Here is a 27,762-nt window from a genome sequence, read left to right as displayed (position 1 = left end):
TACAGCTTGGTCTCATCCACAGTTCTTTTCAAGCGCAAGTGTCGTGTCCCCTAACTGCTGCGCCATCCTCCATCCTCAGCCAAGGTCCCGACTGCAGCTGCCTCTGCATCACTGGAACTGGCTGGATGCACACAGGAGGCCCACACTCCTGCAGGCCCTCTGCAGGTGCAGCGCTTCCCCAGACCCTACAGGGGACTCCACCAACCATGAAATGGAAAAATACATGAACGGAGAGTGCACAATCTCCTGATTCACCCTGTATAGGTATTTTAATCTATGTGCCTGGTAGAAATCTGTATCTCCTCTGTGATGTAGGGACATGGAGCCTAAGTCTGTATTTCCTCTGTGCCAGATGGGCCTCACAGTGGCCATCAGTGACTAAAGCTACCCTACCTCCTCCCTCCTCGTTCCTAAGGACAACTAGGGAAGAACCCAGCCTAGCTGGAGGAGATAAGACCCCCGTATCCAACGAGCACCAGGGCCAAGGATCCTGTGTCTGCAGTGTGTCCTGTCTGCATTCTCTGTAACCAACTTGTAAAACTCCATTAACAGTGCTGTTCCTCTGTCCGGGACAGAGAACTTCCTGGAGAGATCCAGATCTCTCGCCCACCGGTGTATTAAACTCCTCTCTGTTCACCACACCCGCTTCTGGTCTGTGTATGGGGGTGATTTCTGCAACACCAGCACACCCCAGGAGAGCACTCAGTGGGATGGCGGTCGAGCAGAATTCCTTTTGAACCCTGAGTCCAGGGTGGTGTGTGTAAGGGGGGGGGGGGTCCTGCATGGTCCTCCTCACTTCTACACAAGGCGGGGGGGGGGGGTCCTGCATGTTCCTCCTCGCTTCTACACAAGGCAATGCACCAGCCCACCCAGTCAGCACTGTAACGCGACGTCGCCAGGCTTCCGGCTCGGCTCGCAGCGAGCAAATAAGTCAAGGCATCCAGCGCGCAGGCCCGGCGGCACCCCTCCATTCCCCCGCCCGACCCCCGCCCCAGGAGGCCCCGCGAGGCCCCGCCCCCGGCCTGGACTTCCGGTCCCGGAGGCAGCGGGCGCGCCGGCGCGGACACGTCCAACTCCCTCCAGACAGGCGGGGGGTTGTGTCCCCCCATCCCTTCGTGTGGCGACTCAAAGGCCGGGTGGCGCAGGGGCGGGAGGAAGTCAGTCTGGGATATGTGCCCCGGGAGGACCCAGGACTCAGAAAGACAGGAAAAAGCCGTGAAGAGTCGCCTCCCTCCTGCCCGCTCCCTTGCCTCCCCGGGCCTTTGTGAATGGACGAGGCGGAGGCTCCCGGCGGCGGTCCGCGGGGCGAGGGAGAGATCTCGCGAGAGCAGCCGGGCCTCGGCGGGGGCGGGTCCTCTCCCCTGCGCCTTCCCCCTCGCGTTAGTTCCGGTTGCAGAGGAGCCTGCGCTGCAGTTGCCGCCACATCGGGAAATTTCTGGCTCTTTTCTCTTCGCCTTAAATTCGGTGAGGGGCGGCGGCGTTCGGGTCGCAGCCGCGGCCCGGACCCCGGCCCGGGCGGCAGGGCAGAGCAGGAAGGGCACAGCGGGCGGCGGGGCCTGCCCGCTGGGCTGGGGAGGGCCGACGAGGCAGCCGCATGAGGCCGGGCGGGGACGCGCGGGGCGGCGGCGGCGGTGAGCGCAGACAGGCGCGGTGACACGGCGGCGCGGCCTCTGTTGGGTGGGGTCCGCGTGGGGCTTGCGGCGGGCGGGGCGGGGCGGGGGCGCCGCCACCTGTGCGGCCGCCGCGGCGGCTTTGGCTGGAGGCGGGCGGATGTACGGGGCGGCGGGGCCCCCAGCGCGCAGCGCTTCGGCGCCTGTGGTGCGCTCGTTGCGGCGGCCGCCGGCGCAGGCCGCGGGGTGGGTGCTGCGGGCCGGGGGCGCGGGGGGCGGGGGGCGGCGGGCGGCCCCAGCCTGGCCTTGGCGCAGCCTCTGAAACCTTGGTGAAAATACCTATCTAGGGGCTGGGCGGTGGCGCACTTAGTGGAGCGCACGTGTTGCGGGTGCGCAGGGACCCGGGTTCGAGCCCCGGGTCCTCCCGCCTGCAGCGGGGAAGCAGGGCTGCAGGTGTCTGTCTGTCTCTCTCCTCCGACCTCCCCTCCCTCTCCATTTCTGGTCGTTTCTATCCGATAAAGGTGATTTTTAAAGTTGAATATTAAAAGGGGCTGGTGGAACGCGCACGTTAGAGCGCGCAGGGACCTGGTTCGAGCCCCTGATCCCCACCTGAGGGGGAAAGCTTTGTGTGTGGTGAAGCAGGGCTGCAGGTGTCTTGTCTGTCCTCCCTCTATTAGCCCCTTTCCGCTCCATTCCTGGCTGGCTGTCCAATTAATACAGATGATAAGGTTGTGGCTGGGTGGGTGGACGGACGGACGGGTGCCTTTGGCGTGTGGCCGCGGCGATCGCTGGCAGGGGAGGCCCAGAGGAAGGAAGGGGCCAGTCTCCAGTCGCTATTTAATAGGGTGCTTGACACGACGTCGTCTTTTTCCTCCCACTCCCTCTCTCCTTTTCTCTTTCCCTTTACGACATCTTTTTCTTGGGACAGATGCCGGTTTTAAAGTCATACAGAAGTCAGGGGGTGATGTGTGCGGGTGTTGGTCACTGCTTTTTGTTGTTGGGGGTGCGCTGGACTATGGTTTCTTTTAAAAAAATGTTGCGACACTGCTGTTTTTAAGGCCTTGTTTTCTTTTCCTTTTTCCTAGGGTGTCTTTTATGAATAATCAAAAGCAGCAGAAGCCAACGCTATCAGGCCAGCGTTTTAAAACCAGAAAAAGAGGTAAATCTTGATTTCTCTGACAAGCAGTGGCTCGAGACTAAAGCCCATGACCCCGGGGCCCTGAGGAAGTGGAGGGATGTGTGGGTGTGATGGCAGGTGTGTGTATGACTTGGGGAGGAAGAACGGGGTGGGCTGGGGCAGATAGAGATGCCTGCAGCCCTGGGAGAGCTTCTGGGGACACAGCAGAGTTGTGCCCCTGTTTCCTGTTTTATTAATGAGAAAGCTAGGGGGAGAGAGAGAGAGAGAGAGAACCAGACATCACTTTGGTACATGTGCTGCTGGGAATTGAACTCGCGACCTGCCTGAGAGTCCAGTGCCTTATGCACTGTGCCATCTCCTGGACCACTTTCCTGTAATTTTTAAAATTAATGTTATATCACTAATGTAAATTTTTTTAAAGATAGGTGGGGTAGATCGCATAACAGTCATGCAAACAGACTATCATGCCCAAAGTTTCAAAGTCCCAGGTTCAATTCCCTCCACCACCATAAGCCAAAGCTGAGCCATGCTCTGGTAAAAAAAAAAAAAAAGGAAGAAGAAAAGAAAGTAAAAATTACTAAAGCCATAAGAGAAAGTACTAAGAAGGAACTAGAGTTTTTTTAGTTGTCAAAATAAACTACTGAATAGCCTTTTTTACTGTTGTGGGTATAGTGTGTCTTTGAAAACGTAATGGGGGGCTGCATGTTCATTACACTTACGGTTTTGCTTAAGGGGAAAGGTTGCAATATAAAAGCAATAGTAATATGGCTGCTAATTTAACCTGAATTTTGTGACAGTTGGAGAGAAAAAAATAAATTTTACCCATGGGAGTCAATTGTGGAATAGGTCTTTTGAAATCCAGAATTACAGACTTAGTAAGAGCAGTGTTAACTACTTTTCTGTGTTGTACGGCACTCAAGTGAAAGTTGAATTAGTTTAACAAGGTCTGTTCGAGTGATAACAGTTAAATAAGACATGGGGGGTGTAGGATGATGGTTCTGCAGTCAGCATCTGAAGGAGGCGTAGGATCAGGGTCATTCCTGCAATCCTATCTTTTGGTGAGAGTAGTGGGTTTTTTTTTTTTCTTCCCTGTTTGCTAATTCGTCCAGGGGTAGGATAATAGCCAGCATCACTGAGCATTGGATGCCAAGGACCTCAGTCTGGAGAGTCCAGCTCTCCATCCACTTTACTACATGCTGCTCAGCAGATCAGGTCCTGATCTGCATAGGACTAAAGAATACTTTTAAGTAGTCGGGCGGTAGCGCAACAGGTTAAGTGCAGGTGGCACAAAGCACAAGCAAAGCATAGGGACCCGCGTGAGGATCCTGGTTCGAGCCCCTGCAGGGGAGTCACTTCACAAGCGGTAAAGCAGGTCTGCAGGTGTCTTTCTTTCTCTCCTAACGACAGCATCAATAACAATAACTACAACAGTAAAAGGGGGGGGGGCAGCAAAAAGGAAATAAATACTTTTAAAAAATACTTTGGATATTATTGGCCTGAGTATATGTCAAGGCTCTTTTTTATGTAATATTCACAACTGCTTGATGACATGAGTGATCACCATTTCACTGCAGGGAGATTCCGCATGATGCTAGTTGCTTAGTTGAGTAAAATCAATACTTTTAAGACCAAAGCCCATGCTCGCAACTACTACAGTATAATCACTTGACTACCTGATTTGACTGACCTTACACTTTTCCTGGAAACAGTAAAAAGTGAGTGATTAAAAGCCATAGAAAGTGTTGGAGGCATTTATTTAAAGAGTCAAGAGCTTTAGCTTTTTGACATAATTCCACCAAGGAATAAAATTTACCTGAGATTTAGAAAATACTAAATTTCGGGAGTCCGTGGTAGTGCAGCAGGTTAAGCACACGTGGCACAAAGCACAAGGACCAGCATAAGGATCAAGGTTCGAGCCCCCAGCTCCCCATCTACAGGGAAGTTGCTTTACAGGAGGTGAAGCAGATCTGCAGGTGTCTGTCTTTCTCTCCCCCCTCTGTCTTCCCCTCCTCTCTCCATTTCTCTCTGTCCTATCTAACAACAACAACATCAGTAACTACAACAATAAAACAAGGGCAACAAAAGAAAAAAATATTAAAGAAAATACACTCAGGCAGAAGTTGAAAAATAAGATCAGAAATGAAAACACAAGTAGAACCTGAAATGGAATTGGCATATTGCACCAAAGTAAAAGACTCTGGGGTGGGTGGGTGGGGAGAATCTACAGGTCCATGAAGGATGGTAGATGACATAGTGGGGGTTGTATTGTTAAATGGGAAACTGGGGAATGTTATGCATGCACAAACTATTGTATTTACTGTTGAATGTAAAACATTAATTCCCCAATAAAAAAATAAATTAAAAAGAAAATACTAAATTTCATAAAAGCCCTGAGGTGGTGGAAGAGCATTCTGGGTAGAGATTGTCTCCTGGAAATAGTAATACACTGTTTCAGTAATGAGACTTAGGCCTGAAATTATCTGGGAGAAAAGCCACAAGGTTTCTGTGATTAGGAGTCCTGCCTTGGACTTACACAGACATTTGGAAAAAGAGGTATATTTAGTCCCCTACCATGTTTGCTTATGTTGCAGGTCTTGGTGATCTGGTGTTTTGTTTTTTCATCTGATAAAATTGTGATTAACTAACTGAAATTACAGTTACAGTGTCTTTTTGGTAAATCTTTTAAAACAAGGTGTTTTGGCTTGTTTTCCCCCCAGATGAAAAAGAGAGGTTTGACCCTACTCAGTTTCAAGACTGCATTATTCAAGGCTTAACTGAAACTGGTACTGATTTGGAAGCAGTAGCAAAGTTTCTTGATGCTTCTGGAGCAAAACTTGATTACCGCCGATATGCAGAAACACTCTTTGACATTCTGGTGGCTGGTGGAATGCTGGGTACGTGTATGGGCTTATGAGTGGGGGGTATGTGGAGATCATATGGAATAGAAATAAAAGCCAGCATACTGGTTATCAAAGACTCATGCCTGAGGCTCCAAAGTCCCAAGTTCAATCCACCACACCACCATAAGCCAGAGCTGAGCCATGCTCTGGTTTAAAAAAGAGAACATGAATTAAACATCAAATTGGGTTGACTTTGGGTTCTTTCACATAATGTGATGTATAGCAATTATGTGGAATACAGAATATGAACTGTGTAGTGAACTTACAAAATTGAAGGCAGTCAGGCTGTGGTGCTCCTGGTTGAGCAGATGTGTTATAGCACACAAAGACCCAGGTTCAAGTTCCCAGTCCCCACCTGCAGGGGGAAAGTGTTTTGAGTGGAGACAGGGCTAAAGGTAATTTAAAAAAAAAAATTTTTTTTAATGGGCCAGATGGTGGTGCACCTGGTTGAACACATAATGCTACAGTACATAAGGAACCAGGTTTAATCCTCTAGCCCCCTCCTCAGGGAGAGCTTCATAAGTGGTGAAGCAAGGCTGCAGGTGTCTCTGTCTCTCTCACTGTCTCTTTTATTTTTTATTAACTTTATTTGGATAGAGACAGCCAGAAATCAGGAGGGAAGGGGGTGATGAGGAGAGAGACACCTACAGCCATGTTTCACCACTAGCAAAACTTTTACCCTGCGGGGGGGGCTGGGGGGGCTCGAACCTGGGTCTTCACACACATTAACACACAAACGTGTTAAACCAGGTGCACCACCACCTGGCCCCTGTCTCCCTGCCTCCCCATACCCTCTATTTCTGTCTCTACCCAACTTATTTAAATTTTTTTTTTTTTAAATAAAGTTGAAGTGACTTTATAAAGGGACGACAAAGCGCTTGTCTTTTTGCTTTAGACCCCCCCACCTGTGTTTGAATGTTCCCAGTTGGAATTTTGTTTGTTTACCTCCAGAGTTATCCTTGGGGTTCAGTGCCTGTACTACTAATCCACTGCTCCTAGAGCCAGTTTTTTCCTTTTTTGTTGCCCTTGTTATTGTCAGTGATGTGGTGGTTGTTGGATAGGACAGAGAACTGGGGAGAGAAAGATAGACACCTGCAGACCTGCTTCACTGCTTGTGAAGCTACCCCCTCTGCATGTGAGGAGCCAGAGGCTCGAACCGGGATCCTTACACCTGTCCTTGTGCTTTGCGCCATGTGTGCTTTACCTGCTGCACTATTGCCCAGCCCCCTAGTTGGAGTTTTTTAAATAGAGAAAGAGAAGTACTATAAAAATGAGCCACTGCTTAGCAGCTCCTCCCCCCACATGAGGGGACCAGGGGCTTGAAGCTGGGTCCTCACACTGGGTGACCCACACCACCACCATCCCTCCCACCCCCAGGCTTCTCAGTTCTCTCTCTGCCCCCAAAGCTCTACCTCCTTGTCTGTCGGGGGATACACTTGGTGCCTGAGGACTCCTGCACTCTTCAGTGTATTAGCCAATAGCTCCATCCATCACTTGGAACTTGGCTGTTATAAACTACGGTGCAGGGGCTGGGCAACAGCACGCCTGGTTGACTGCTTGTGTTACCATGTGCAAGGATCCAGGTTCGAGACCCGTCTCCCCATCTGCTGGGTTGGGGGAAAGCTTCACAAGCAGGAGGACCAGGTGGTGGCGCACCTCGTTGAGTGCACATGTGACAGTGCGCAAGGATCCGGGATCGAGCCCCCCAGTCCCCACCTGCAGGAGGAAAGCTTTGTGAGTGGTAAAGCAATGTTGCAGGTGTCTCTGTCTCTCCCTGTCACCCCGTTCCTTCCCTTTAGATTTCTGGCTGTCTATCCAATAAATAAAATTAAGATAGTTTTTTTTTTTTACAGTGAAGCAGGTCTGCAGATGACTTTCTTTGACCTTCACAGCTAAACTGATGCAATCAAAATTCTGTTTGTAAGCATACAGGTGGAGGCGTTAGTGATTTACATGCAAAAGCAGTGCTCAGTGGCAGGATTTTACATTCGTGGTTAATGTGAGAACCAGAGCACTGTGCTGGCATTGTGATGCCAGGGATATTCTCATAAAGAAAATTGAGTCACTTAGTAAGGAACTGTTGACATTTCTACTGAAAAGTTGACTTAAGACAGTTTTTTGCAGATACTGAGGTTGGAATGGTTGCTGGTTTTAATGGCAAACTTTTCTTTAATGAAATATACCTTAGCCCCAGGTGGTACACTGGCAGATGACATGATGCGCACAGATGTCTGTGTGTTCGCAGCACAAGAAGACTTGGAGACCATGCAGGCATTTGCTCAGGTAATAAGAGTTTATTTATTTGATTTGAACTAGCTACTCAAATAAATCTCTAACATATCTAAAGAACAGTTTACTTTTAAAAGATTGCAGGAGAGGGAGTTGGGCGGTGGCACAGCAGGTTAAGTGCACGTGGCACAAAGCACAAGGACCAGAGTAAGGATCCCAGTTTGAGCCCCTGGCCCCCCACCTGCAGGGGAGTCTCTTCACAGGCTGCAGGAGAAATATTCATAAGCAGTGAAGCAGGTCTGCAGGTGTCTATCCCTCTGTATTTCTGCCTCCCCTCTCAATTTCACTATCCTATGAAACAAAAGAAATAGTTCTTACAGGGATACTGTTCTTTTTGCTGCTGCTGGAACCTCCCTACAGCAGGCTGGCTTTCAGATAACAGCACAGAGAGCGATAGATAGTACTGACACTTCTGCCAATGCAGTGGGGGCTGCAGCACTTAAGCCTGGGTGCAGTTAGCAAAAGAGGCACACTAGCCAAGCGGGCTGTTTTGCTGTCCCAGTACTGTCTCACCAAGAGCTAGAAAACTTCACTGGGCGTTGAAGAAAAGCCCAAAGTTAATTTTTCCCTTCTGAATTGATTTAAGAAAATCATTAAGCTGGAGAATGTGGAACCTGGTTTCCTATAGTGATCCCTACCATTGAATGTGGCTTTTCCCATGCACATAGCTTTTTCATGTAGTTGTTTGTTTGTTCTGTCATGAGAGGCCAGACCGCTGCTCCCTCATGTGGGACCCAACATGCAGGTTCTGTGTTGTCACACTCTGCTGCTTGAGTGGGCTACTTGATTTGACAATAAGCCAATTACAGCATGGCTGGTAGTGACCTCAGCCTGGTGTGTCAGTAGAGTTTGGGAGTTTGTAGATTCTTCTCAAGATGGTTATACAATTTATAAAACAGGTGTATCCAGCCAAAGAAGTTTTGCTGTTACAAGATTCTGGGAAGCTCAGTGGCCCTGACCTACACCTATTAGGAACCTGATGTTGATGTATATAAAGTTGTCATTATAGGGGCCGGGTGGTGGTGCATCTGGTTGAGCACATGTGTTACAGTGTGCAAGGACCAAGGTTCAAGCCACCCCCCATCCCCATCTGCAGGGGAAAGCTTTACAAGTTGTGAGGCAAGGCTGCAGGTGTTTCTCTTTCTCTCCCTCTCTCTATCCCCTTCATTCTCAATTTCTAGCTATTCAGTAAAGATAATTTAAAAAAAAAAATTTAAGGGGTTATATTCCTTCATTGTTTTTCATAGGTTTTTAACAAGTTAATCAGGCGCTACAAGTACTTGGAGAAAGGTTTTGAAGATGAAGTGAAAAAGGTATGAGGGGCAATGTGTTAAATTGTGAACTGGGGTCCATGCTCCCAGAGGGATAGAGAATGGGAAAGCTATCGGGGGAGGGGTGGGATATGGAGATTGGGCAGTGGGAATTGTGTGGAGTTGTACCCCTCCTACCCTATGGTTTTGTTAATCCTTTCTTAAATAAAAAAAATAAATAAAAATTGTGAACTGAAGTAGGGGGGTGTTAAACTGCCACAGGTTAAAGATGATTGTAGGTGTGTGGCTGTCTGACATGTGATTTGGGGTATAGCATTTGAGTTTATTTGCATAGTGTCTCTTTGTCCAAACACAAGTGTGGTATGTTCCCCAAACAGAAGATAGAGAATCAAAATTAAATTAAAACACTGAGAAAGAAAAATTGAGTGTACTTGCTGTTAAATGTCAGTCTATTTTTTGTGATGAGAACTAGAGTGATTATCTTTGGGAGGGTGGGAACACTGGGCTTTGGGTATGGTGTGGAACTAACTATACATTGTAATTTTACAATCTAAGAATTTAAAATGTTAGTCTTTGAAATTTTATGTTTATACACAGAAAATAATGGTGGCGTTAGTGTTAACGTTTATGAAATACCAGACACTGTTCTGGTATCTTAACTATTTAAAAATTCACATGAATTAAGTTTTCATTTTCCAGTGAGGAAGCAGCACAAGAGTCACTTGCACAGGATCACTCAACAGGAGTTAAAACTGAAACAGGCTAGGGTGTTCTGGGCTCCGGGTCCTGTAGCTTTTAGCTGGTATGCTTTACTGTTTCTCTTATATAATGCAACTGCTCATTTAACCCGGAACTATTTACTTTTGTAGTTGCTCCTGTTCTTGAAGGGGTTTTCAGAGTCCGAGAGGAACAAGTTGGCTATGTTGACTGGTGTTCTTCTAGCTAATGGGACACTCAACGCATCCATTCTCAATAGCCTTTATAATGAGAATTTGGTTAAAGAAGGTAATTTTAGTTGACTGCAGGTGGAATTGATTACATCATGAAACATAGGGTTAATATGAAAGGATATATATGGCCTGTTTGTGTGTGACTTGTACTTTAGTCTTGGGTTCTTGATTACTAATTTACTAGGTTTGTTCAAATTCATTAGACTTACGCATCCGGGACTTTGTTTTGTCATACCTATCCAGGGGCTAGACAACATCTTACCTTGAATAAGAGAAACACCATGGAAATAAAAAGTTTATTCCAATTCCAATTAATGAATTTTTAAAAAGATTATTTGCAATGACCTAGGTAACCTAGTACCCAATAGAGACATTGGGGAAGAGGTGCGCCTGCTTGAGCATGTTAAACACATGTTACAATGCACAGGGACCCAGCTTCAAGCCCCTGGTCCCCACCTGCAGGGGGAAAGCTTTACGGTTGGTGAAGCTAGACTGCAGGTGTCTCTCTTCCTTTTTATCTTTATTTTGTTTCATAGAAACAGCCAGAAATCAGGTGGGAAGGGTTGATAGAGGGGCAGAGAGATACCTGCAGCACTACTTCACTTGCAAAGCTTTCCCCCTTTAGGTGGGGTCTGGGGACTTGAACCAGCTGCACCACCACCTGGTTCCCAGTCTCTTCCTTTCCTTTTTTTTTTTTTTTTCTTCCTTCTCCAGGGTTATTGCTGGGCTTGGTGCCTGCACCATGAATCCACCGCTCCTGGAGGCCATTTTCCCCCCTTTGTTGCCCTTGTTGTAGCCTCGTTGTGGTTATTATCATTACCATTGTTGATGTTGTTGGATAGGACAGAGAAATGGAGAGAGGGAGAGAAAGATAGATACCTGCAGACCTGCTTCACCGCCTGTGAAGTGACTCCCCTGCAGGTGGGGAGCCGGAGGCTTGAACCAGGATCCTTATGCCGGTCCTTGTGCTTTGCACCACATGCGCTTAACCCACTGCGCCACTGCCCGACCCCCGAGTCTCTTCCTTTCTATCACCCTTTCCCTTTCAATTTCTGGCTGTTCCTATCCAATAAATATAGTTTAAAAAATGATAATGAGCCAGGCAGTAGCACAGCGGGTTAAGCTCAGGTGATGCAATGCACATGGATGGGCATAAGGATCCCAGTTCGCTGAGCAAGCGGTGAAGTAGGTCTGCAGGTGTCTTTCTCTTCTCCATTTTTATCTGTCCTATCCAACAACAGCATCAATAACAATAATAATAACTACAACAATAAAAATAAGAGCATCAAAAGGGAATAAATACTTTTTAAAAATATTTTATTCATTTTTTAATATTTATTTTATTTTTTTATTCCCTTTTGTTGCCCTTGTTGTTTTATTGTTGTAGTTATTATTGTTCTTGTCCTTGTTGGATAGGACAGAGAGAAATGGAGAGAGAAGGGGAAGACAGAGGAAGAGAGAAAGATAGACACCTGCAGACCTGCTTCACCGCCTGTGAAGCGACTCCCCTGGAGGTGGGGAGCCAGGGTTCGAACCGGGATCCTTATGCCGGTCCTTGTGCTTTGCACCACCTGCGCTTAACCCGCTGCGCTACAGCCCGACTCCCATAAATACTTTTTTAATTAAAAAAAATAAATAAGGGGCAAGGGGGTGGTACACCAGATTGAGTGCACACCTTACAGTGCAGCAAGACTACAGGTGTCTATCTTCACTCAATTTCTGTCTCTATCCAATAATAAATGAATAAAATATTTAAAAAAAAAAAACTAAAGAGATGGGAGTCGGGCAGTAGCGCAGCAGGTTAAGCACAGGTGGCATAAAGCGCAAGGACTGGTGTAAGGATCCCGGTTTGAGCTCCCAGCTCCCCACCTGCTGGGAAGTCAATTCACAAGTGGTGAAGCAGATCTGCAGGTGTCTTACCTTTCTCTCTCCCTCTCTTCTTTCTCCATTTCTGTCTGTCCTATCTAACAACAACATCAATAACAACAATAACTTAAACAACAATTTAAAAAAAGGGGCAGCAAAAGGGAAAATAAATTTTAAAATAACTAGAGATTGGAGTAAGAGAGTAAGCAGTAAGAGAGGAGAGTTTGGGGATGGATTTGGAGGTTAAAGTGGCTGAATTCCCAGAAGGTTCTTTACCTTATGTTATTCTACAGGGGTTTCAGCAGCTTTTGCTGTGAAGCTCTTTAAATCATGGATAAATGAGAAAGATATCAATGCAGTAGCTGCGAGTCTTCGAAAAGTCAGCATGGATAACAGACTGATGGTTTGTAGATGTTCTCATTCTTTTGTTTAAAGCAAGTGTAATTTAAGAGAACTTTTCTCATCTTTGATGAGTGAAAAGGGTATTTTTCTAAATCTACATCTTAATCTAATCAAATTAAATTCTCCTTTCAGGAACTTTTTCCTGCCAATAAACAAAGCGTTGAGCACTTCACTAAGTATTTCACTGAGGCTGGTTTAAAAGAACTCTCAGAATATGTTCGAAATCAGCAAACCATAGGAGCCCGGAAGGAACTTCAAAAAGAACTTCAAGAACAGATGTCCCGTGGTGATCCATTTAAGGATGTAAGATATACTTTTTTTTTTAACTATTTGTTTGAGAGAGTACCAGAGTACCTTTAGTCAGTGCAGCACCTCCTAGGTAACATGGCTAAAAGATTTTATTTATTTATTAATGAGAAAGATAGATAGAAGAAGAGCGAGGGGTCAGGTGGTAGCGCGGCGGGTTAAGCTCAGGAGGCGCAAAGTGTGGGGATTGACAGAAAGATCCTGGTTCAAGCCCCTGGCTCCCTACTTGCAGGGGAGTCGCTTCACAGGTGGTGAAGCAGGTCTGCAGGTGTCTTTCTTTCTCTCCCCCTGTCTCCCCTCTCTCCATTTCTCTCTGTCCTATCCAATAATAACCACATCAACAACGATAATAACCACAACAATGGTAAAACAACCAGGGTAACAAAAGGGAAAAAATGGCCTCCAGGAGCAGTGGATCTGTGGTGCAGGCACTGAGCCCCAGCAATAACCCTGAAGGCAAAAAAAAAAAAAAAAAAAAAACAAGAAAGAACCAGACATCACTCTGGTACATGTGCTGCTGGGGATTGAACTCAGGACCTCATGCTTGAGAGTCCGATGCTTTATCCACTGCACCACCTCCGGGACCACAGATAAAGAAAATTTAAATACTATGTTAATGCTGAGACTTTCACACTCAGTGCCTTACTGATGCCCAGAAATTATCTAACATGTTCATAACATAGAAGCTAATAGTCCTTTTCTCATTGGTCTTCCTAAAACTAGAGACTATCCTCTCCGTCCCTTTTTTTCTTTTTAAGATTTAGAAGGAATGGGCACAGAGCCTGAACATCACTCTAGCACCGTGGGTCAAACTCAGGACCTTGCACTTGAGAGTTCAGTGCTTTCTGCACGCTGACACCTTCCCGGCCACTCAGTTTTAAACATTCTGATTATATGTGGCACACATGTGACTGTTGAATTACACAGAAAGATTTTTGTGCTTTTATAAAGGATCTAACCTTGATGTGTGGAGTGTGTGTGTGTGTATAGAGTGACTTGTGGAGAGCCTGGCCTAGTAGAGTGCACGAGTTACCAAGTTTCAACCTCTGGTTCCAGGCAGAGCACCGTGCACAAAGGAAGCTACATAAGTGGCACTTCTCTCTGACCTTGAAAGAAGGGGATTAATGACCAAATTATGGTAGAACAAAACTCCTGGGAAAAAACAAGTCATAGCACTGAAAGTGTTGCTGAGCTGTTTTCAGATTGATTTCATGAGTGGGAGAGACCAGAGCACTGCTCGGCTCTGGCCTATGGTGGTGTGGGGATGCAAGACTGGTATGCTCCTTATGACGTGTCACCCCAACTCCTAAACTTGCATTCTTTTGCAGATAATCTTGTATGTCAAGGAGGAGATGAAGAAAAACAATATCCCAGAACCTGTTGTCATTGGAATAGTCTGGTCCAGTGTAATGAGCACAGTCGAATGGAACAAAAAAGAGGAGCTTGTAGCAGAGCAAGCCATCAAGCACTTGAAGGTAAGGTATGGCTGTGCCTTGAAGCAGCCTGCTATTGGGAACAGTCAGAAGAATAAATGCATAATGCACAGTGATCAGGGTGGCTATCTATCCCTGTGTTGGGTATTTGACCAAAGCTTCTTTTTTTTTTCCTTTAAAAGCAATACAGCCCTCTACTTGCTGCCTTTACTACTCAAGGTCAGTCTGAGCTGACTCTGTTGTTGAAGATTCAGGAGTATTGCTATGACAACATCCATTTCATGAAGGCCTTCCAGAAAATAGTGGTGCTTTTTTATAAAGGTAATTTTATTATTTTCATTTGGCGAGTGCACTTAAACTAAAAATAATTTCAGTGAGTAGTTGTCTGAACATCGGCCCCCTAAAATATTTTGCTGTAGTTGCAAATATCAGACAATTGTAAGTTAAAAATCAAAGTCCTGGGAGTGGGGCAGTAGCTCGGTGGGTTGAGCACATGTGGTGCGAAGTGCAAAGACCAGAGTAAGGATCCGGGTTCTAGCCCCCAGCTCCCCACCTGCAGGGGAGTCACTTCACAGGCAATGAAGCAGGTTTGCAGGTGTCTTAACTTTCTCTCCTGTCATCTCCACCTCTTTCCATTTCTGTCTGTCCTGTCTAACAACGACGACATCAGTAACAATAATGACTACAACAACAAAAAAATCAAAATCCTTGGTGCAAAGCCAAGGACCAGCGTAAGGATCCCGGTTCAAGCCCCCGGCTCCCCACTTGCGGCAGGGGAGTTGCTTCTCAACTGGTAAAGCAGGTCTGCGGGTGTCTGTCTTTCTCTCCCCCTCTCTGTCTTCCCCTCCCCTCTCCATTTCTCTCTGTCCTATCCAACAACGATAATAATAACCACAACAGTGATAAAACAATCAGGCTAACAAAAGGGGGAAAATGGCCTCCAGGAACAGTGGATTTGTGGTGGTGCAGGCACTGAGCCCCGGCAATAACCCTGGAGGCAAAAAAAAAAACTAGTCTAAAACTAGTCTAATTAACGTAAGGTCTCTTGAGAGGGAGACCATTGTGGTATTTGTTTAAGTAATTTATTTTTTGCACCAGGGTTATTGTTGGGGCTTGGTGCCTGCGCTACAAATCCACTGCCCCTAGAGGCCATTTTTTCCATTTTTGTTGCCCTTGTTTTCCATTTTTGTTGTCCTTGTTTTCCATTTTTGTTGCCCTAGCTGTTGTTGTATAGGACAGAGAAAGACACCTGCAGACCTGCTTCACTGCTTGTGAAGCAACCCCCCTGCAGGTGGGGAGCTGGGGGCTTGAACCAGGATCCTTATGTCAGTCCTTGGACTTTGCACCATGTGGGCTTAACCCACTGCGCTACCACTCGGCCCCCTATTTTATTTTTATATATTGGATTAATAATTGGGGTTTACAGTTGACAGTAAAATACAATAGTTTGTACTTGTGTAACATTTCTCGGTTTTCCACATAATAATTCAACCCTCACTAGGTCTTTTGCCATCATGTTTCAGGACCTGAACGCTCCCCACACACACAAACACACCCACCTGCCCCCAGAGTCTTTTACTTTGGTGTGCAGTACACCAACTCCAGTCCAAGGTGGTATTTATTTTTATGGTTGGTGAAAAAACACTTGAAATTCTGTATTAAGTCATACTAGTAAAAATTTATGCACGTATATTACTTCTGTCAGCTAGTTTTCATAAATGATTTTTTTTTTTTTTTGGTGACTATTTTAAACTTAAAACAAAGGGCTTTCCCCTCTCCAGTTTATTTATTCTCTCATTTTTATTTAAAGACTAGGGTAATGAGGCCAGGCAGTGGTGTACCTAGTTTACATGTTAGAGTTCACAGAGACCCAAGGTCAGCCCCTGCTCCCCGCCTGTAGAGAGCAAGCAAGTTTCATGAGCAGTGGATCAGTGTTTCTGGTGTCTCTTCCACTGTCTGTCTCCTTTCCCTCTGTTTCTATCCTAAAATATGAATAAATAAAATATTTTTAAATAGGGTAATGAACCCTGTGCTGCTTCAGTGACAACTTGTGTTTAAGCTTCTCAAAAGTTTTCATATAGTTAACACTGATTTTTTTTTTTAATAAGTATCCTTTTCACATCATAAAAATTTATCAGTTTAGCAACTGTCTCACCATTCAACAAACATCCCTCAACCTGACTGTGAGCATGGTGATGGATTTATGGCGGGTCCTTTTTTGTGGGCCTCTCATAGTGTGCCCATGCCAGAGTGAACTGCGGCCTCGAACCATTGCCCAGCTCCCTCACAGTGAGCTGTGAGCACTGAGTGAGGTCGTACAGTCAAAATTGAAAATTTTAAATATGTGCATAAAAAAATTGGAAAGGCTCAGTAAATAAAGGCATTGTTCTGTTAACCTTCCAGTAGCATGTTTTGCCTTGCAAGCATTTACAGTTTAGGTGGCTTCCAGCGCTGCCTGAGACTGCACCTCACATGAGGACTCCCTAACTGGTGACCCCTCTCTCTAGCTGAAGTCCTGAGCGAAGAACCCATTCTGAAGTGGTATAAAGACGCACATGTTGCAAAGGGGAAAAGCGTCTTCCTTGAACAAATGAAGAAGTTTGTAGAGTGGCTCAAAAATGCTGAAGAAGGTGAGTCTCTTCATCTCTACAGCCTTGATACCGTTACGTGATGTGTTCACACAGACCGCCTTGCATTCTGATGCCTCCCCCTCCCCCTTTTACTAGATAGGACAGAGAGCATGAGAGAGAAAGACAGCTACAGCCCTGCTTCCCCATTTGTGAGGCTTTCCCCCTGCAGATGGGGACCAGGGGCTTGAACCTGGTTCCTTAAGCACTGTGATGTGAGTGATGTTTAACCAGGTGTACCACTGCCTGCCCTCCTATTTTATATGTTCAGTACAGGTTTTTGTTCATTTGTTTTAAAAATATACTGATTTATTGAGGCAAGAGAGTGAACCAGAGCATCATCTGGTACTTACACTTAGGCATTAAGCTTAAGGCCTAGTGCTTGAGAGTCCAGCATAAGTAAGCTGTTATTAATATCTGGATTTTTTTTAACCAGAGCACTGTTTGACTCTGGCTTGGCGGGGGGGGGGTGGGGGGTGGGGGGGGTCTTGAATCTGAGATGTTGGAGCCTCAGGCAGGAGAGTCTACAGAACCATTACCCCTGCATTATAACAAATAGCTTCAGAGTTACTGATGAGGGTTCTGCTTTCTGATAGATAACAGTGTAATGCCTGACTGCATTTTCCCCTTCTTCTAGAATCTGAGTCTGAAGCTGAAGAAGGTGACTGAATTTTGAAACTACACCGGCAGTAAAGCAAACGGGAGTTGTAGATAAAATGTCATGTCTCGTGTCCTGGTTCTTAACATCTTCCTACCTCCCTATATCTAGCATGATATAAGGGCTTTCATGGCAAATTTTATTTTAATTGTTTCTATGGTTACTGGAAATGTTGGGTTTAGTTTCTAAGAACCATGTTTTAAGTAGCTGCAGGAGCTGTAGGTTTGAGGCTAATGTCGCGTCAGTCTTTTCAGTCACCTCCGACCTCCTGTATTTTCTACTATGACGATGTACTTTAAGGCCTTCCACAATGAACAGTTCACTTTATCCCCTGGGTTTTCTATATAAAGTTTTCAAAATATGATTTGGTTAAAAATAATTTGTTATACAAATTCTGTTTGCAAATTAAAATGTACAAGTATCCAAAGTCTCAAAAGGCAATGATTTCTGTGTGATGATTCGGTATGCCCAAAAATCCCCTCATCAGTGATAACAGTAGTTGAATTTGTTTAACCCAATTCTTCAACATTTCGACCTTACTTGCAAATTAATATTTTCTTGCATTATTTTAACCCCATTATCTTCTGACCTCAGTTCTCTGGTTCTCATTTCTTAAAGCCATGGAGAGCAAGCTTGAAAACAAGGTCTTAGTGGTGAACTCCTTTGTGACAGAGCTGGTAGGAAGAAGAAAGTTTTTCCCATTGACAAACTTACTCAATTTTTATCTTTGCAGGCAAAATAAATATATCAATTCCTTTCATACAGCCATTATCAAAAAGTCTTACCATTGGAAGTATCTTATACTTGCCAGACATTTTGATAAAAGATTCAAAAGTAGTGAGTAAGATTAAATGGTTATTACCATGTTCTAATTGAAACTCTAAATGTATTGTAGAGTGAAGTATGGTATAGTACATCCCTCCTTGGTCATAACAGAGCAGCTTCATTCTCTACATCTTCAGTGATGACTTGAGCATCAACATCAGGCTGTTAGCACACTAGCTGCCATAGTTTTTAATTGCCATGAGCCAAGTATCTCTTCTGTACAACTGATTTTTTTTTCTTTATATTTCTTGCTGCTACTCATCTATGTATTGTAATCACTAGGAAACAGTATTGCCTATTGCCACCCTTGGTAGAAAGTTCATGTTAAAAGGGAACATATTTTGGAAATTCCTCTCTGGTGAAAGAAATTAGCATGGAATGATTTCAGCAGAGATTGAGTGGAGGCTGCCCCAAGAACTTTATCTTGAGTGGAACATACAGTACATGATTTCAAGTAAAGGTGGGGTCCTTAAAGTTTTAAGGACATTGGAACTAATGCTGTTGTATATGGGGTGCCGGTGTTAAGTGGACAGCTGATAATTTCCATCAGATAAAATGTACTGAGTTTCTCTGTAGTGGTCTGCTCTTATTTTGTAATTTGTAGTCCTCAGAAGACTTTTTAAAAATAAAGTCTGTGCTTAGGTTACATAGGTCAGTCTTTTTTTTTTTTTTTTGTAAATTCTCTGTTAGCCTAGTGAGTGATACTGTATACCATGCATTCTGATGCTTTGTGTGAAAGTTAAATGATTGCTCTTCCCATCCCATGATTCCCAGACTATAAAATCCACACTGAATTCAGATGTAGCAAAAACCACATTGTTGTTTCTACAGCCAAACTGTTGCATGTTCCTCCCGTTCAGAATGTAGCCTGTTTTCCTATAGACTGTGTGTAGTCTTCCAGAACTACATTATGATCTTTGTCTAGCAGTTTTTTTTTTTTTCCTTCATGACAAGTAGTATTTACTAACTACATTATTAAATAACCTGTGGCGGTATAAAGCAAAAGGGAATGCTTTCTAAAAAGACTTTTGCAGATCTTCATTTTGAATTTTAAGTGGTAATTTTAGAACTCAGCTGCCAGTGCCAATCCATTGCTTCAAATATGTAATTCTTAATATAGATGTTGACATAGTATGGGGAAATGTTAGTTGATTTTTCTAATGTGGTATCCCTGTCTAAGGCTAAGTCTCCAATGCCATAATTAAATGTACTTTTAGAGCTGATCATAAATTTGATTGATCTTAATTTTGGGAATATTGTCCTAGAGCTATTTATTCTGTTCTAGTGAAGACTCCAAAAACGGCCCCATAGTATTTTGAACAAAAGAGAGAGGAGATGGCATGCAATTGAGAGATTCACTTCTAGTTCTGTGATTCTCAAAGCATTTTCTCATCAGCCATCTCCAGGAGCCTTTTTTGACTTTTCTAATTGCACTCCAATAAATTTTAATATTATGGCTGTGCTTTGTATTGTATTTGATTTAACCATGAAAGAAAATGGTTGTGGGGGTTCCATTATTTTTGTGCCACTAGAGGGTGATGGTACCCTATTTTGCCCTTTAAAAAAGGTGAAGAAACTTGGAAATAAGACATTGCATTGGCAGACATCTTTTTCCTTAAGATTTTACTTTCTGGGCGGGAGTAGATAGCATAGTACTTCTGCAAAGAAACTCAGTGCCGGGGGCTCTAAAACCCCAGGTTCAATTCCCTACACCACCATAAACCAGAGCTGAGCAGTGCTCTGGTGAAAAAAGAGAGGGAAAAAAAAAAAAACAGACATTACTCTGGTACATGTGCTACTGGGGGTTAAACTTGGGACCTTATGTTTGAGAGTCCAACACTATACACTACACTCCCTCCTGGCCTTTTTTTTTTTTTTTAACCAGAGCATTGATCCTGGGACCTCGGGCATGAGAGTCTGTTAGCATATCTATTATGCTATCTCTCCCACTCTGAAACATTTTGTTTTGCCAGTCACCATCTTCAGTCATACACTGTAGTGCACTGTAGGTAGTAGACAAGTAATTGGCTTTTAAGGTTTTAACATTCTCACTTGGCTGTAAATATATCAGAACTACAGTCCTTTTGCTTCCTAATAAAAATCAGGAGGTCCTAGGAGGGTCAAGTATTGGAGACATTTGGAGAATGGCATCGCAACTTCACTGGCAAGTCTTCTGGTGTAACCGTCTAGGCTGCTTGCAGGAATGGACAGAACTATTGGTAGGCTTAAAGTGGGACATGATGCCAGAACTCCATTAGTTACAGTAATGCTGGAGCTGCTGAGATACCTTTCTCAAATTGGGATGCACCCGACAGGTGCCAAGTAGAGGGTTTTACTAAGCAAGTTTATTTAGTATTATTTCTACTCACCAACCTATTGAAGCTTCAAGGGTTAAAAGAATAAAAGGCTTCTTTGACTTAAGTGAAATCTATAAGATGTAATAGTTATTCTGACTTAATGAATTTACAATTGGCTTCTGAAAACCTTAGTTTATTTGCACATAAGCAGTCTTAGATATGAAACCTGATCAGAAAATTTCCCAAATTTTCTCCCACCCCCCCTTTCACTCATTACCAAATCTAATCATTGTGATTTCCTTACAGTTCTTTTATCCTTATTCTTGAATAGTCTCACTTCTTAAATGGATCAGAAGGCTGAGGATACTCTAGAAATGTCTTCAATCCCTATCAGTTTAGTCGGAATTAAGCTAAAAGCTCAGCTGTGTGGTGCCTCCTGCAGTGCCCTAGAGGAGACGGTGGTGACAACTGCAATATTGATGGTTCAATTTGATGCTTTAGGGACTATGTGTATGAAGTTGAGGTGCTACAAAGTTAACAAAATTTGACTTGCATTTTCAGGGAATTTCCAGTCAGTGACCATTTAAAAATCCCTAAGGACAAGGTCTAAACCTTTGGTGACATCCTGAAGGGTGTGTTTAGAAACAAGTGGCACATTTATAGACCCACACTTGTATTCAAAAGGTGAATTTGTGGCTGCTCAAGAGGCAGTGTTCTCTGAGTGCACCTCATTTCCATTCTAATTAGCAGTAACGGAGCCTGGCGTGGTAAACATTTGAAGACTGAAGAGAACTGGGTAGCTGGTAACCCAGATAGTTGTTGGCTCCCTGAACAACCTCGAGTACAAATATCCAAGCCAGTAATCACACTGCTGCATTTTTCTTGTCTTTAACTGTGAAGTTTGCTTCTTGTCTGTACCCTTGAAATTGAATAAAATTTCACGAGATTCCTTGTTGGTAAAAAGAAAAGCAATGACTCTGTATTGGTTATTCTTGGCTAATAACCTTTTTGGTTTTTTGTTCATTTTTTACATTCTTACTGCTTCACTTGTGAAGTTTCCCTGCTCTGTGAGGACTGAGGGATTGAGCCCAGGTCCTTGCTCATTGGAACAGTATGCCACCACTTGGCCCCAATGTTTTTTGGTTTTTTTATTCCCTTTTGTTGCCTTTGTTTTATTGTAGTTACTGATGTCATTGTTATTGGATAGGACAGAGAAATGGAGGAGGGGAAGACGAGAGGGGGAGAGAAAGATACAACACTTGTTTCACCACCTGTGAAGCGACTCCCCTACAGAGGAGTCAGGCTTAAGTCGGGATTCTGGCCCTTGTTATTTATTGTAGTTATTGTTCTTACTGATGCCATTTGTTGGATAGGACAGAGAAATGGAGAGAGATGGGGAAGAGAAAGACCTGCAGACCTGCTTCACCATTTGTGAAGCGACTCCCTCCCTTGCAGGTGGGGAGCCAAGGGCTCGAACTGGGATCCTTAGCCGGTCCTTGTACTTCACGCCACGTGTGCTTAACCCGCTGTGCTACCACCCAACTCCTCCCCCCCCCTTTTTTTTAAGGTTTTATTTCTCTCCTGTTAATCTTTCTGGATATAGATTCAGTGGCCAGGCGGTGGTGCACCAGGTTAAGTGCACATAGAACTAAGTGGGGGCGGTAGTGCAGCAGGTTAAGCGCGTAGATGCAAAGCTCAATGACCGGCAAGGATCTGGTTTGAGCCCAAGGCTCCCCACCTGTATGGTGTCCCTTCACAGGCAGTGAAGCAAGTCTGCAGGTGTCTCTTTTTCTCCTGTCTTCCCCTCCTCTCCATTTCTCCTGTCCAACAATGAACGACAATAACCACAACAAGGCTACAAAAGGGGGGAAAATGGCCTCCAGAAGCAGTGGATTCATGGTGCAGGTACTGAGCCCCAGCAATATCCCTGGAGGCAAAAGAAAAAAAGTGCAAGGACCTGGGTTTGGAGCCCACACACACACCTGTAGAGGGGACACTTCACAGGCGGTGAAGCAGATCTGCAAGTGTCTTATCTTCCCAATCTCTCGGTTTCTCTCTGCTCTACTCAATAAAATGGCCACCAGGAGCAGCAGATTCGTTGTGCCAGCACCAAGCCCCAGCAAAAACCTTGGAGGCAAACAAAAATTCTAGGTCCTTGAACGCTATAATCTGTGCTTAGGGGCGCCACCACTCGGTCCCTGTCAATCTTAATCCCAAAAAATGGCTGCCAGGAACAATAGAGTAGTGTAGACATTGAGCCCCACCAATAGCCCTGGTGGCTAACCAGCGAAAAAGAACTATGGAGACAGGATCAGAGACTAACAGAATGAGCCCAACAACATAAACTCGCTCATTAGGACTAAGGTGTCTTCTTTTTCGGTAAATTTTTTTATTCCCTTTTGTTGCCCTCATTGTTATTGATGTCATTATTGGATAGGACAAAGAAATGGAGAGAGGAGAGGAAGACAGAGAACTGCAGACCTGCTTTACCACTTGTGAAGCACTTCCCTGCAGGTGGGGAGCCGAGGGCTCAAACCTGGATCCTTGTGCCAGTCCTTGTGCTTTGCGCCGGTAATATTTTTGAGATATTTAAAAAAGCTTTATTTATTGGATAGGTAGCCAGGACTCTAGTAAGAGAGGGGTGATGGGAGAGAGATATCTGCAGCCCTGTGTCACTTGGGAAGCTTTCCCCCCTGTAGGTGGGAACTGGGAGCTTGAACCTGCATCTCTGTGCACTGTATGTAAGGTGCGCTCAACCAGGTGCACAACCATCTGGCCCCAGGATTAATCTCCACTGCTGGATGCCTCATTTACCAGAAGCAATTTTTTTTTGCATTTATTTTGAAAGTTGAAATAGAGTAGATCAGAACAATACTAGAATGCATAATAATCAGATATATATGTCTCTCTCTTCGTGTCTGTGTGTGTGTGTGTTTGGAGTGTTAACCACACTAATAAAAATTGCATCATAGTTCTAAATTAAATTAATCTACAGCCACTCCTCTACCCTTTTGAAGATAAATGATTAATATCTCTTCTATTTGTGATATAACCTGTAGTTAAAAACAGTAAAATTATTAACTTATTATTTATTGGATAAAGACAGAAATCCAGAGGGAGGCGATAAATAGAAGGGAAGAGAGAAAGAGATACACCTCAGCACTACTTTACCATTTGAAACTTTTTCCCATACAGGTGGGGACTAGGGTCTTGAACGCAGGTCCTTGCACATGGTAATATGTATACTTAACCAGATGTGATACTGTTCAGTTCCAATTCTAATTTTCTTTTTTTTGGGTTTTGAAAATTATTTATTTAAAAAAGGAGACATTAACAAAACCGCAGGATAGAAGGGGTACGACTCCACACAATTCCCACCACCAGATCTCTAAATCCCATCCCCTCCCCTGATAGCTTTCCCATTCTTTATCCCTCTGGGAGTATGGATCCAAGGTCATTGTGGGTTGCAGAAGGTGGAAGGTCCGGTTTCTGTAATTGCTTCCTCGCTGAACATGGGCATTGACTGGTCGATCCATACTCCCAGTCTGCCTCTCTCTTTCCCTAGTAGGGTGGGTCTCTGGGTAAATGGAGCTCTAGGACACACGGGTGGGGTTGTCTGTCCAGGGAAGTCTGGTTGGCATCATGCTGGCATTTGGAACCTGGTGGCTGAAAAGAGTTAACATACAAAGCCAAACAAATTGTTAAACAATTATGGACCTAAAAGCTGGAATAGTACAGATGAAGTGTTGGGGGATACTCACTGTAGACTATTGTGTACTTTTGCTTTTAGGTATATATTTTGCCCTAGTTTATGGATACGTGTGAACATATGCTCTATCTCAGGGGATCTGGTCTATATCTAAGTATTGGGACTTTGTTAGGAAGTGAACCACCTGGAATGGAATTAGAGAATACTATGAAAGGAAAGGTCTCACCCAATCCCAGAAGCAATTATTAAGGGGGGAGGGGGAACGCTAGTAGTCTGGGAGATGGTGCAGTGGATAAAGCTTTGGACTGTCAAGCATGAGATCCCGAGTTCAGTCCCTGGTAGGTCATGTACCAGAGTGATGTCTGGTTCTTTTCCCTGCTATTCCTCACTCATAAAATTTTTTTAAATATTTATTTTCCCTTTTGTTGCCCTTGTTTTTTTATTGTAGTTATTGTAGTTGTTATTGATGTCATCGTTGTTGGATAGGACAGAGAAATGGAGAGAGGAGGGGAAGACAGGGAGAGAGACACCTGCAGACTTGCTATGTGAAGTCTGCAGACTGCCTGTGAAGTGACTCCCCTGCTGGTGGGGAGCCTGAGGCTCGAACCGGGATCCTTATGCGGGTCGCTGTGCTTTGCGCCACCTGCTGCACTACCACCTGACTCCCTCAATAAAATATTTTTTAAAAGGGAAAGGGAGGGAGGACTAGAGGGACGGATGCGGCCAGGTGGCCAGGCGGCACAACCTGAGCCCTGTGTATGTCCAGCTCCCTGCAGGGGATGAGTGCAGAGCGGGTGACCCTGGCCCCGCGGGACTGTTGGCACCCTCGCCCTTGTCCAGCTGCCCCAGTGCATGCGGACCACCTTCCCTGCTTCCAGCTGCTGCCTGCAAGCACATGGAGGCCCACCTGGCCTGAGCCCCAACCCTGCACGCCAGACCCCAGCAAACTCCAGGACCCCACTAAAACAAAAACAAAACCCAGGAATTGATGCTGCACCTAAAGATGGTATTTTGTCATAAGAAAGCCAACCAGTGAGGGCCAGGCAGTGGCACACCTGGTTAAATGCACACATTACAGTGTGCAAGGACCCAGGTTCAAGCCCCTGGTCCCCACCTGCAGGAGGAAAGCTTCACAAGTGGTGAAGCAGGGCTGCAGGTGTCTCTGTCTTATTTCCCTGTTCCTTCTCAATTTCTGTCTCTGTCCAACAATAAATATTTAAAAAATTAATCCATTATTTGCTGGTAGACTGAATATATCAGGTTGTTTCTATTCCAGACTGACAGTAAATCCTCCTTTAAGAGGATACTTATTCCAAATACGGGTTTGCCTTTTTTTTTTTTTTTTTTGCTCTGAGTGCTTGGGCCAGCACTAACCAAAGGATACATTTTCTTAATGGAATTTTTAAAAGTATTTATTTTGTGTGGGGATAGATAGCATAATAGTTCTGCAAAGAGAATCTCATGCCTGAGGCTCCAAAGTCCCAGGTTCAGTCCCCTGCACCACTATCAGCCATAGCTGAGCAGTGCTCTGGTGAAAAATTTTTTTAAAAAATTATTTTAATGACCAAGAAATACACAGAGACCAGAACACTATTCAGCTCTGGCTTATGGTGATGCAGGGGATTGAACCTCCAACCCTTTCAAAAACTCTTCCCCTCCTCTCTCCCTTTTTCTCTGTCCCATCTAAAAATGACATTAATAACAATGACTACAATAAAAAATATCTTTAAAAAAGCACATTAAAGTGGCCTAGAAGGTGGCATAATAAGGCACTGGACTCTCAGACATGAAGTCCTGAGTTTGATCCCTGCCATGGCATTTGCCAGACAGATGATCTGGTTCTCTTTCTTTTTCATTTTCTAAAGTTTTTACCAGAGCAGTGCTCAGCTCTGGTTTTTGATGGTACGGGGAACTGAACCTGGGGCTTTGGAGCCTCGGACATGGGAGTCTCTTTGCATAACCATTATGCTGTCTATCCCTGCTATCCTCCTCCTCCCCCCAATACTTTCAACTAAAGATGATCACGTGCTGCTGCATCTCCACAGGGTAGAATAGGTTTGTGGGTATTCTCTCTAATCTTCATTCCATCAGCTCATCAAGGAACACTCTAGAACTAGAGGTTCTGGTTCCATTAAGAGAAAATCAGGGAGACAGTTTAGTGTTTCAGAACACAGGACTTGCATGTCTGAGGCCTCAGAGGTCCCAGGCACAGGGCAGAGCTGAGCTAAATGGGAAAGAAAGAAGAATGAAAAGTACTGGGTCATTTTCTTTTTGATTACCATTGTCAGAGAACAAATGCTGATAGATCCTGGACTCCCACCCAACCTGGCAGTAAAGTAGCAATGCTGGCTCCTTTCTCATCAGGGTGGAATCAGAGCATTTAATTCAGTCAAAAAAAAAAAAAAAAAAGGGCAGAGTCACAGTGGCAGTGCACCTGGTTGAGCACACATGGTACAATATGCAAGGACTCAGGTTCGAACCTCTGGGCTCCACCTGCAGGATGAATGCTTTGCAAGTGCTGCAGATGTCTCTCTCCAATTATGTTATTCCCTTCCCCCTTGACTTCTGGCTGTCTCTATCCAATAAATAAATATATATATAAAAAATTCATCCTACTCATGACCACGGAATGCAAGTTTGGACCTACAGGGATACAGGTTACATAGGCTCCTATGCTGAATATGGGCTCGATCAAATCGATGGGATTTACAGTCAACAATATTTATATGCCTTTCCCATATATGGGAGCTACTCTCTGCCCTGATCCAGCTTTCTAGCCCTTTTCCCAGCCATGACATTATCTCCCCAGACAATAACTTGGGTCCACCTGCATATCAGATGTCAGGCTCAGAAAAAAAACCTAGTTTAGTCATGGGCCCTTTGGAATATATCTAAAATAGACCTACTAGCTATTTCCAAAACAAAGACCCCAAATATTCATCTGCAATATTCCAGGGTTTAGGTTCATGATTAGTCAACAATTTGTTTGGCTTTATATGTTAATTTTTTTTCAGCCACCTGGTTCCAGATGCTATCATGATGCCAACCGGACTTCCCTGGGCAGACAACCCCACCAATGTGTCCTGGAGCCCTGCTTTCCCAGAGCCCTGCCCCACTAGGGAAAGAGAGAGACAGGCTGGGAATATGATTGACCTGCCAATGCCCATGTTCAGTGGGGAAGCAATTACAGAAGCCAGACCTTCCACCTTCTGCACCCCATAATTATCCTGGATCCATACTCCCAGAGAGTTAAAGAATAGGAAAGCTATCAAGGGAGGGGATGGGATACGAAGTTCTAAGGTGGTAGAATTTGTACCCCCCTTATCCTATGGTCTTCTCAGTGTTTCCATCTTATAAATAAAAATTTTTTTAAAATTTTGTCTTACAATATAAACACCCTAAAATGTCCAATAAACACCACTTTCACTTTTCACACCAAAAATGAGGAAAAGCTATCTGAATAAGGTAATAGGCACCAGAA

At 44.6% G+C, this 27,762-nt stretch overlaps 1 protein-coding gene and 1 non-coding gene across 4 annotated transcripts; both read left to right on the top strand.

Annotated features, from left to right (window-relative positions):
- Positions 1-1,326: 1,326 nt before the first annotated feature.
- Positions 1,327-20,031, top strand: BZW1 (basic leucine zipper and W2 domains 1). Of its 3 annotated transcripts, XM_007532118.3 has the most exons (12): positions 1,327-1,464; positions 2,696-2,769; positions 5,466-5,642; positions 7,837-7,931; positions 9,185-9,250; positions 10,078-10,213; positions 12,318-12,427; positions 12,559-12,729; positions 14,061-14,207; positions 14,348-14,486; positions 16,673-16,795; positions 17,430-18,921. In XM_007532118.3, exons 2-12 carry the CDS (start codon positions 2,706-2,708, stop codon positions 17,459-17,461), a joined length of 1,260 nt encoding a protein of 419 aa, XP_007532180.1. In that variant the 5' UTR covers positions 1,327-1,464; positions 2,696-2,705; the 3' UTR covers positions 17,462-18,921. The 3 variants fall into 3 exon arrangements, with proteins under 3 accessions (XP_007532180.1, XP_060050154.1, XP_060050155.1); XM_060194171.1 differs by lacking the exon at positions 1,327-1,464 and having other exon boundaries at positions 2,698-2,769; positions 17,430-20,031; XM_060194172.1 differs by lacking the exons at positions 1,327-1,464; positions 2,696-2,769; positions 7,837-7,931 and having other exon boundaries at positions 5,565-5,648; positions 17,430-20,031.
- Positions 16,353-16,488, top strand: LOC132539685 (small nucleolar RNA SNORA42/SNORA80 family). The gene has a single exon (XR_009551013.1). It is a non-coding gene; the product is annotated as a small nucleolar RNA SNORA42/SNORA80 family (small nucleolar RNA).
- Positions 20,032-27,762: the final 7,731 nt, after the last annotated feature.

Source organism: Erinaceus europaeus, chromosome 7, assembly GCF_950295315.1.
Source record: "Erinaceus europaeus chromosome 7, mEriEur2.1, whole genome shotgun sequence".
Taxonomy (NCBI): domain Eukaryota; kingdom Metazoa; phylum Chordata; class Mammalia; order Eulipotyphla; family Erinaceidae; genus Erinaceus; species Erinaceus europaeus.
The sequence above is the reverse complement of the archived record's forward strand: the minus strand, read 5'-3'. Positions and strand labels throughout refer to the sequence as shown.